Source organism: Xiphias gladius, chromosome 7 (genome assembly GCF_016859285.1).
Source record: "Xiphias gladius isolate SHS-SW01 ecotype Sanya breed wild chromosome 7, ASM1685928v1, whole genome shotgun sequence".
NCBI lineage: Eukaryota > Metazoa > Chordata > Actinopteri > Istiophoriformes > Xiphiidae > Xiphias > Xiphias gladius.
The window spans coordinates 6,735,244-6,746,443 of NC_053406.1; the positions used below are offsets into that span (position 1 = coordinate 6,735,244).

At 41.0% G+C, this 11,200-nt stretch overlaps 2 protein-coding genes across 2 annotated transcripts in view; both read right to left on the reverse strand.

Moving 5' to 3' along the window:
* Window positions 1-6,588, reverse strand: part of bace1 (beta-secretase 1) — a 12,760-nt gene extending 6,172 nt beyond the window's left edge. Inside the window, exons 1-3 of the mRNA XM_040131795.1 lie at window positions 5,713-6,588; window positions 704-792; window positions 87-303 (exon numbers count right to left, since the gene is read on the reverse strand). Of these exons, the coding sequence (XP_039987729.1) occupies window positions 87-303; window positions 704-792; window positions 5,713-6,060 (654 nt within the window). The 5' untranslated portion in view covers window positions 6,061-6,588. The remainder of the gene's footprint in view (window positions 1-86; window positions 304-703; window positions 793-5,712) is intronic.
* A 1,095-nt stretch (window positions 6,589-7,683) lies between these two features.
* LOC120792160 (T-box transcription factor TBX1-A) lies at window positions 7,684-10,950 on the reverse strand. Its single transcript, XM_040131228.1, has 8 exons — window positions 10,911-10,950; window positions 10,372-10,546; window positions 10,156-10,257; window positions 9,689-9,860; window positions 9,355-9,510; window positions 9,048-9,115; window positions 8,537-8,646; window positions 7,684-8,211 (listed from the first exon to the last, which is right to left on the reverse strand). The coding sequence occupies exons 1-8, from the start codon at window positions 10,948-10,950 to the stop codon at window positions 8,027-8,029; spliced, it is 1,008 nt and encodes a 335-aa protein (XP_039987162.1). The 3' UTR covers window positions 7,684-8,026.
* Window positions 10,951-11,200: the final 250 nt, after the last annotated feature.

The window sequence follows — 11,200 nt, forward strand, 5'->3', positions numbered from 1 at the left end:
AAACTGCCCTGTGCAGCTAGAAATTGAGATCATTTATTTGCGTATCTTTTCAGATTTAGAGGGGCCATGCGATATGCTGCTCTCACCCGGGCTATATCAGCGTAGGCCAGTCCCAGGATTCCCTCCCAGTTGGATCCATTGATAAAGAAGCGATCTGACTGGGTGATTGCAGCAATGTTGGCACGGAGTGTGGTGTTGGGGCCATGTGGGACAGAGACCAGGTCGCTGCCCAGCTCCCCTTCCCAGCGACCCTGGGTATAAGGAACGTACACACTCCTACCAAGGTCACGGTATGAACTGGAGCTGTTTATGGATGGTAAAACAGCAGAGAGGGAAAAAAGTGGAGGAAGTGAGAAAATAATGGCAGAGAAGATACAGAGGTATTAGAGTAAAAAAACCCAAAAAAAACAGGTTAACAACTATAGGGTTTCCAGTCAGGGATCGTAAGGTGAATGTGACGAATTATAAACAAAAATTAAAAAGCATCTATTAATTTTTCCATCTTTTTGTTTTCTCAATGATAAAATAAAAACACAAAATGTCATAAAAAATAAACCAACAACAAAGTACTGCATGGTAAATCATGGCAGTAAACAGAGACTGAATCTGCATAGCATCCTACAGTTAAGAAATCTGAAATGTTTAATCTAGGGGGGAAAAAAAGAACTGTTTCTGATGTTTTTAAAGTTGTGTCTCTACTCACAGTGAACGATGGTAATATCTGCGCAGAAAGGGATGAGCAGCCGCCCCGACAGCAAAGTTACTGCTTCCAGTATCCACCAAGATGTTCAACTAATGAGATGGAGAGAAAATTGGAGAGAGAGAAGGCAATGTATTAAATATATATGAACCTATTCCGCTTTTGCAGAATAGGTTCAATGGGTTCGTAAAACTGACGCTTGGTTACATTGTGAAAATTGATTATGTTCAATCTCTGAAGGGCAAGTTAAATCTGTAGCTCTGCTACCTTGGAAACAGACATGTCCATTTGTAAAACAATCTTCTGTGCGAGGGCACTTGATGTCTGCTACTGACAGTTTTATCTTTTTTATACTTATAGTCTAGTTTTTGGCAGCCTGTCTTAGTTACAACGAGTAGTTAGCCTCACCTCTCGCAGATTTTCCTTTTTCGACTCTCATCATTCTCTAAATCTATTTCTCTTTCCTTATAGTGTCCTGTGCTGTTTCCTAGTTACCCTAGATGTCCTTCGGTGTCCCCTATCTGTCTCCTCTCTAGCCCTCCACTCTTCTCAGGTTGCCCATTCTACTCCCTCTCTCTCCGATCTCCCCCTCTTCTGTCTGCATCTCGATGCGGGTATCATGTTTTGCACAATCAGTCAAAAACAGTGAAAGTATGAATGGAGCACAATAGCAGACAGCAACAAGGCAGAAATATACAATACTTATACTTTATACATATATAACTGTATGCTGTTTTATCACAGGTACAATTTGTGATTTCTATTTATTTGTAGCCCTTTCTTGTTGCACTGCTGTTTTAGTGCACACATTGACAGAGAAAATGGATGGACAGAGGATAGACAGATAAGACAGACTGGCACAGGAACACACAAACAGATGAAGAGACAGGCAGCCATAGAGCCACAGCAAGCTGTTCAATAATGGATTGGCTCTTTAAATATCCACAGAAGTGCTACTGTCTCAAAGGCTGGGCCTGAAATCCCAGAATAAATACTGACTCTGTCTACCTCACTTTTGCCTCGTGCATAAATCCATGTCAATGATACACACACACATGCCTGTCTCTACAAACACCACTACTGTCAGTAATAATGCTGGACACACTGTGTATCCCTTTCTTAGACAGAATTTTGCTGACTGCACAGGATAAATCTGTTGTTTTTTAATTTTTTCTTCATGCATGATCACGCACATGCACATGCACACGCACACACACACACACAAACTGAGTCACCTGGCTCTGGACAAAGAAAGGCACATGACCACACACAGAAACACATAAGGCTGCATCCTGACACACTGAGACCTCTTTCCCTCGTCTGTCTCTCTCTGTCTTCCTGTTCTCCCTGGCTGCTCCAGTCATTACATTTGCCCTTCCCCCTCCACTAAGAAAGAGAAATCACCTAGTGGTTACCAGAACAGAATGCAGAATAAGTGAAAGTTACTGTAAAAGACTTGGGGTCATTTCCAAAACTTTTCATCTACCAAGCATCTCTAGGTAAATGCAAGGCATTGTATCACTTTTCATGTTAATTACAGTTGAAGACAATCTTGCTCTTGCTGAACCACTGAATCACACAGTACTTTGACTTAATTCCACTCTCAATCTATTTTATGTACAGATAGATACAATTATTTATATGTAGCTTAATCTATCTGGGTGCAGAGGCTTTTAAAGCCTTAAACAGAATTAGATCATTTGATTTTAGATATCTTGAAACTTATTAAGGGCCTGCAAATGGCCTATTGTTTTTTGTTGTTAGGGATATGGTTATCCTGACTGATCATTTTAGCAAATAAGATGGTCACTGACCCTTAACCAGCACTTTTGTGCTTGGTCAATTTACACAAGTCTGGGATCTGCTGTACATTAGGTCAGTGTGCTTGGTATTACAAAAATGGTAAAAACGGTGTGGCTTTCAAGACCTCTTTGTGAATTCCACGATATATTAGAAATCTATAATCTCTTTCATATGGTCTACTTTTATAGTCTCATTTCTCCTGAAATTAAACCCCATCTTTTGCCATATTTTTTAAAGTAGCTTTGTACTATTAGCTGTGGAACTCTACCTTAACACTCTACCTTTTTATTGATAAAGCCAGAATTGTTGGGTTATATCACACAAGAAATTACTGTATTTGTGTTTTTGTCCTTGTTTTTCACATGGGTTTGAAGTAGGGGGGCTCAGCTGGAGGAATGTAATGTTACATACATCCATGCACCAATGAGGACTGAACAATATTGAAATCAAAATGTGAGAAAAGTCGTGGGTTTGTTTGCTTATTTTGCCAGGGCCACTGTCAAACAAACCACAACCCCACAATCACAGTCCTGATAAAGCAGATTCGCTTTTTGAGTGTTAAACTATTAATAATCAATTCGACATAATGTTTTTTGCTGAACTTAAACTCAGATTTTTGGTTAGTTTTACATGAATATTTTATGTTACTAAGAAATACCCGCCTTGAAAGTTTTCACAGTTTTTTATGTCAGACTGGAAGGCAATAAGGGCAACAAAAATTAAAATGGTATGTACACCTTTGAAATCCATTGAATATAATTGGGTAGTGAACTAAATGGTGGTGAACTAAAATAATGTGATAGCCAGCTGATTCTCAAATTTAAATTAACTTTTTTATTGTCTTTCATTCAGAGGCTCCATGGAAATTGTAGTGATTTCTGGCTGTGATCAAAGATTATATGACACCCTCTGGCCCATAAAGACCTTATGTCATACACGTCCATTACAAAAAAAGTCCTGAGAATCAATCAGGTTTATAAAAGACTCTGCATCACAATTCAAAATATTCAGGCAGACATATAATACTTATTTATTTTATTTAACTTATTTAACATTTACTGAATGTTTACTGAACGTTTACTCAGAGTCGGCTCCATACTAATTGGCACAATGTCAAAGAAGTAGTCGGTGTGGCTGCATTTTGTTAAAACGGATGACCAAAAAGTCAAGTGTAAACTTGGCAAACAGCATTTTGCATATAACAGCTGAACAACCAAAATGGCATATCATCTAAAAACGGTAGGCAAACGCGTGTGCGTTAGGATGCTTCGTCAACGTTTGTGTTTGATGCTTGAGGCTTTGGCTGTATATTCTTCAATAGTTCTTGTGCTGGGATCACGACTTGATACAAATTCTATTATCACAAATCATAAGAATATGGGCAGGTGCAGGCTGGTCGGCTTTGAGTCTGTTGTTATCGTTTTGGTATAAAATAATTAGGTTAAAGGGATTTAATATGCTCTAAATACTAACTTTTTATGTCTATTTATAATTAATTTAGGCTGATAAGACTGCCATGTAGAGTGCACTCAGTGCACTGTGGCCAATTTAGTTAATCTAGAGCAGATATTTTTTTCCCAACAGCCAATCTATTGGTTGAAGAGTAGGTACGATTTCAGCCGACCAAGATTTTCTTTGATTGACTAAAGCCCTAGACACCCAGGCCCCCAGCAGGCTGAATAATTGCTGACAACTGGTTGAAGGACACTCACTTTAGCCACCAAAACATTGTGTCATCTGTCTTTGCTGATTGGCCCAAACTGGCTGGTAGTCACTGTGTTGCCCCAAGTAAGCAGATCTCTCCCTCTCTCCTTCTGTCTCTCTCTTTGATATAGGGAGCATCAGTGTCTCTCAGTGGCAGAGTAGCACCTTAAGGCCCTCAATCACAGTCACCATTTCTCTAAAGTTTTTCCTTTCATTCCTGAAAGCTCCTAGTCTCATTTCCATATCCTCCCTCTGTCAAACACTTGGTTTCTCTCCTCCTCTCTCAAACTTCCTGTCTCCCAAACTTTCTTTCTCTCCATCTTCTCTTGCTCTAATTCACTCCTTGCCCCCCCTCCTTTATTAATTAATTAATTAATTTATTTATTTCTGTGTTTCACTCTCTGTCACCTTTGTCCTCTCCATCACTTTCTCTGTCACCGACCGTGTGCCAGCCTGCACACCACAGCTGCACCCAGCTGGCACTCCTCACTTAATGGTCCCATTATCTGTCTGTATCATTCAGTCCTTTCTCTCACTTTCACTCACACACACACGCACGCACGCACGCACACACAGGCCATCTGTCACAGCAGGGCCATCAACAGTATATGACAGTCAGACAGTATATTTTAAGGACTTTTCCGCCAAACTGTAATTTCTAATCCTCTATCTAACTATAGAAATCTTATGTTTGAAACATTAAAGTATGAGGATATGTACATTAGTAAAGGACACATACTGCACGTGTTAGCAAGGTGTGTTACAAGTTTATGTTGATGCCACCTCCCATTGACGGCTATAGTGTCTTCTATACTGTGATTATTAATACTGCTGTAGGCCCTCAATAGCATGTTTGTGTTACTTTGAAGATGAGTTAAATTTACCTGTTATTGTTTTTTATGGTGTTATTACCTGTTGTGTAGCTGGTCGAAACATGTGAGAGATAAACGAACACAAACACACACACACACAATCACACACAGAGACGCACTGCTACAATGTTGAGTCCAACAAATGCAAAGTTGTATGTCTTCAATGTCAATTTTCTGGCAATATTGTGCTTTTAATGTTTTCATGTCAATAAATAACACTTGATTTAATGATTATTTTCAGGTAGTACCATGGAGTTAAGTGTACCTGGTATTTAATGCAACATTCCTGCCAATAAAGCAGAAAAATTCAACTGAGAAAGACGGAGAGACAGGGAAAGAAAGAAAGAAAGAAAGAAAGAAAGAAAGATGAAAATTGCATTTTGCAAAGACAGCGAGATACTATAGCGTAATAAAGACTAATACTGACCAGCCCCACTGAATGCCATCCTCAAATAAATGTTTTTATTTTATTTATTTTTTAAATTTTTTATCATTGTACCTTGTTTTGTTTCATTAGATTTTTTTTCAATGTTAAATCTACTGTCCAGGGCAAGGAGTGTATCATGATATCCGTATACATTTCAGGAGTGCTTTGACAGCATATTAATCACGCCATGTACAGAAAAGCTTTACCTTCTGCGCAGGAGATCCCACGGCCATCTCCACGTAGTATCCCTGTCCGGACTTCCCACGCAGGTTGTCAATCATGTCCACGAAGCTGACACCGCTCGCCGCCGCACCTCTCCGCCTGCGCGCCGGGTACCTCCCCGTGTAGCCGCGCTCGCCCTTCAAGGCAGCGGCTGCGGCGGCAGGTGGCTGCGACGGCGACTGCTCAGCGCGAGCGCCTTGCCGCAGTGGCACGCGGATGGCTCGAGGCAGGCCCGAGGCGTCCGGCGCGGACTGTCCTCTGCTGAGCCAGCACAAAGTCGTCCATATAAACAGCTTTGTCAACCGGCGAGGCTGTATCGTCGACGGCTCCATCTTGAAACACGGTGAAGTTGTAATTTTTGGTAGGTTCGGTTTTTGTCTTTGCGGCGCTCTGTTCAGTTTGACGTCCAGGCGGCAGCGGGAGAGCACAGGAGATCAGGTGGCGATGATGCTAAAATGACGGCTAAAAACATGTTGGCAGTTGAACCTCAAATATCAAGAGGGACGGGTTTTCTTGACATTAACTTGTTGAGAAGAGAACAATTTTAGACGACGACGAAGTAACATGTACATTCAAAATAGCCTACGCCGTAAATCAAATCGCCCTCATAGTTAAGCCAGGCAACTCTCGGTGTCACTGATCATTTGAGGCGACGCGTAAATTGCAGGCTTTCCCTCTGTGCGCCGTGTATCAACAAACCGCAGGGCCCACGTCGTTTTCGCCACACATCCTCACGCCAAACGACCGAAACCACCGTCGGTAGGCAGGCTGGCCGGCGGGCGGGCTACCATAATCCGCATCCTTCCCCTTTCCCGAACCGTTCATTCTGTTCTCCACCTTCCAGCCTTTCACCTCCTCCTCCTCCATCCACCCCGCTGCATCCCTCAGTGCTGCGAGAGCGCGAGCATCACCACCGTCAAGTTAAAAAATACCGAGCAACCACCGTCCTGTAGGTATTTTCAAAATAAGACGGTAATGAAAACATCACTGAAATATCATAGCACCCCATTTAGAGGGTAACTGGCAAACCAATTTGTAAAATGAAGTTAGTTTGCCTTTCTGGGCTAATCATCCCTTCGTGAAATCGATACTCAACCTAATTTCAGTACGCGTAATAAAAATACTGTAATTTAGATTAAGTAATAGATAACCACCATATATTTTTTAATCCCAAACTGAAATAAAAGCTCATTCTTATCAAGGTAGCTTTTGCCAGATCAATTATTCCACCTTGATATACAGTTTCCCAATGCAACCACTCCAGTAGTGACAGTGATTTTTAGTAAAAATTCCACGCAATGACAAGTACAAATGTAGCCTACATTATAATGCAAGTGAATACAGTAGGCCTGCAGTACATTCTACCGCAGAGAAGTTTTAAATTATACCAATCATGAACATGATAATAATAATTTTTAAACTAGTTTGTGATGTTGTTGTGATGCTTTGAGGAAATTTCTTCATGTTGTTGTATGCAATGTGTATTCTTTCCTACAGGCATCACTTTAGTTTGGATTTATTTAAGATGCATTTTTCTTCTCCTCTTTTACTGGATTTTGGCTACATATTTATACCGTATTGCTCCTTTTTCATAATGTCTTTTAGTTTGAAGGAAAAAAACTGTCCGGTCCTGGCTCATGCCACTTCTTCAGGAAATAACCATGGGTAATAACACATTCTGGGTAATGAAGTTTTCACCGTGATTGCTTCGCGGATCAAAGGGGGTCTCTATTCCCACATCACTCTTGCTCTCATCCAGAGCAAATACGGCGAAGTCAATTTTGTTGCATTTTATAAACAGTTAGTATAGCATAAATTTAAGGGGAAGAAATCTGAGTCCCAAATTTCAGAATATCATTTTATTATTTCAGACAACAAACGGTGCATTGCCCTTGCAAGAATGTTAAAAGGACAAATTACCTTGTAATTTTAATAAGTGCGACTTACTATATTGTGTTTCTTGTAGTCAGCTGACAGTTTGTAGGGACTACTAGTATTTTATGTTTTTCTCTATGTTTGAGTTTTTTCTATACCACTTTATCGTTGCTGTAATGTATAGTACTTCACTACTGTCACTGTAGTACTCTTATTGTATGCTCCGGTATTATTTATAGGGTTCACTGCAGTACATCTATAATATTGCCATAGACATTATGGTCTTGATGGAACAGTTGTATAGGATCCTTATAAATTAATTTCGTGAGGAATATCACAAACTATGTACAGTTATTATAAACGCAAAAGCCACATGATATTAAATGAGGTCAAACATAGGTCTGTGACTTTGCTTCTTTTTCCCTATGGCAGGTTGTCTCTGTCTTGAGATGATCCTGCACAGTCCCAGTAGGAAGGGGGAGGAAAGAAGGAAGCAGGTGCTAATAAACTGTCCCCATGTCTCTTCTCCACGGTGAGTCCCACAGTGTCTTTACAATGGTGGAACAGTCCACACTGCTCCACAAGCAAAAGGGCAGGGTCCTCCTGTACTGAGGATGCAGAAGAAAATGGTTGGACAGGTTTAACTGATCAGCATCTAGTTCAAACTTCTTGTATCCTCTATCCGTTAAATCTTAACCATTAGCCCACTTCTGATTGAAATAATCAGATTCCGCCTATTAATTTATCCATCCTCATAAAACTGGAGTATTACGAATATGACTGGAGGTCAAAGAAAGCTGGATAAATGCCTATTGTATTGCACTGGATAAAGGACTTTGACCTGTGTCTGGGAATATTTTCTTTAATGCTAACTCCTGAACATGATTAATTATGTTGAGTTGTTGCAACGAAACATATACTAGAGAGACTCACTGGTTGAAGTCTTTGAGCCCCAGCTTCTCTGCTCCTCGAGGTTGGTGGTGAGGGGCTCTGTTCTGCCCTCTTGTGGACACCACACTGCCAGGGGCCTGGAATTACCCACCCTAAACACACACACACACACACACACACACACACACACACACACACACACACACACACACACACACACACACACACACACAGGTAGGTATTCACCCTGTATGTAATAACACAAGCATAGTAGACAAACATGTATATTTATGCAAATTCCTATAAATCGCCATGATCACATCCCTCACCTGTTTACCTTACATGGATGCCATGTGTGAACCTCCTTAGCACACAAAGGTCAAAGATTAGCTATCATCAAGACTCTTGCCTTATCACTGTTTACGAGCTGATAACAGTGATAAAGATACACTGTGATTTAGTTATGATTTCAACTGGCCTACCTAGGGAAATTTGTGTTTCTTAATCAGTGAAACTGTATTCAGACCTGACCGAATGACTGATAGACACTCACCAGTCCTGGGGGTCTGTAGTCCTGAAGCCTTTAGCAAACGGGTTGCTAGCAATTTTTAGCTGAGTGATCTGAGAGAGAGAGAAGTGGGTAAAATAAATAAGATAAAAAATGAAGCAATTAAGAAATTTTCCTGCCAGGATCAATAAAGATTTTTTGATTCTGAAAAAAACAACGAAACTGCTCCTTAATCCTATGCTAGTTATATCAGTTTATGCACACAGAGTCTGCTTGATTCAAGTGTGTCAAACAGATGTCTGATGGGCCTGGGTAATATTTAGTCAAAGCCGACTGTTCCTGGGTTTCCTACCCGGTGGTTCTGATAGGCGGTGACAGCCATGAAGCGTGTCTCTGGGAAGGAGAAAGAGCAGAAGTTTCTGTATGCATTTAAGTGGCTGTTAGGCGCTGGATCTACATACACCACATGGAAGCGCGGCTGGTAGCGATGCATGGAGTTTAATATCATCTGTCATGGACGAAGTAGGAGAAAACACACAACAAGCAAGTCAAAAAAAAGGGACATCTCTATATGTTCTTTCATTATGAAATGCAAATCAAAACAATGTACTTTATTTCTTAGGTTCTATGCCCCTTTTTTCTACTCTTAAAACCATGTGGGAGTTGCATTAAAGCCATTGACTGACATGTCCATTGTCATCCAGCAAGTTGTTGGTGAGCTTGAGAGTATCAAAGGACACAGTCTGCTTCATCCACTGGGCTCCACGGGCGGGTGAGTCTGGGTGGAAATGCATCCTGCTTGGGGCTGCAACATCCGCTCGCCCTGCCACCAACCAGGATGAGCTGTGGAAAGCATATCTGACACACACACACACACACACACACACACACACACACACACACACACACACACACACACACACACACAAACATATGTAAAATGTTTGAAATAGGACTAATAAGGGAAGATGAAGCTTGCAGAAAGGCTATTATCACAGATCTAGGTGATAAGTTTGCGATCTTGGGCTTGAAACAAATGATAGAAGTAATAGAACAGATCACAAATATGCTAAAAACATTTGCTGTAAATTGGAAAAAGTAACAATCTCTGTTACACAATAAACACTGCACACCTACTCTGAATGTGTCTGACCTGTATCTTTTATCGTCAACAGGGATGAAGTCCATAAGCAAGACATATTCAGCAGCAGGATCCATCCCGGAGATTCGCACCTGGAATGTTGGAAACATCCTTCTGCACATAAATGAAAATAATGTAGTAAGTGACACTACAGAAAAAGGGGAAAAAAAAGTAGAAAGGCAAGATAAAGTAATGAATAAATTATATAAATACGAGTGTTGTTGTCACCTTCCAGCTTTGGTAACAATCATCTCTGTGCCAAGCTGGTCAAACTGCTGCCAAAGTGCATGCATCTCCAGCTGAACTCTGACCCCACTGACTTGAGGGACCTTGGTGCTTGACAGTGATCCCCCATCTGCACAGCAGGGTAGAGATAGTTCACAGGTCTGAGACAGCTGAGGACCTGAGGAGAGGAGAGGAGAGATATATTGTACATTTGTTGACATAAGGATCACATATTTTGCCTGTAATCATCATCACATGAATGTATATATTCTCCATAGAGCTAGATAGTTTTGAACACAACACTTACCATTCATACTTTGAAAGTCTTCAAGACAAACAGTATGAATCAATTTGCCGTTTTGTGTCTTCCTGTTATAATTCTGTTAACTCCAGTATGTTCCTCCTCTTCTGACCACAAGTAGCAACTCCTGCAATTACATCAAGACCAGTGCGGAATCAACAACTGGGATAGATGCGTTATGCGTTAGGAGTGGCTGTTGTGTCCAGGAACAAGCTGGTTTTATACACCAGGAGACTCTCACTGGGGACCTCCATGCCGGCCTCATCCATTACAATAGTCATGGTGCCACTGACATATACTAATCACAGCTGCACGTGCATGCGTGCGGCCCAAAGAATTGTGCGCACACACACACACACACACACACACAAAACCTTTTTGGAGCACCTACAAGTCCCTGCTTGCACTGCCTATTGTTTCATTTAGCCTAAAGCCTTAGATGGAGCTGGTTTTGACCAATCAGTAGAACATTAATAACATTCTAATCAGCCTGGTGTTACTGGGTGTGGACAGATGAAGACAGCAACAAAC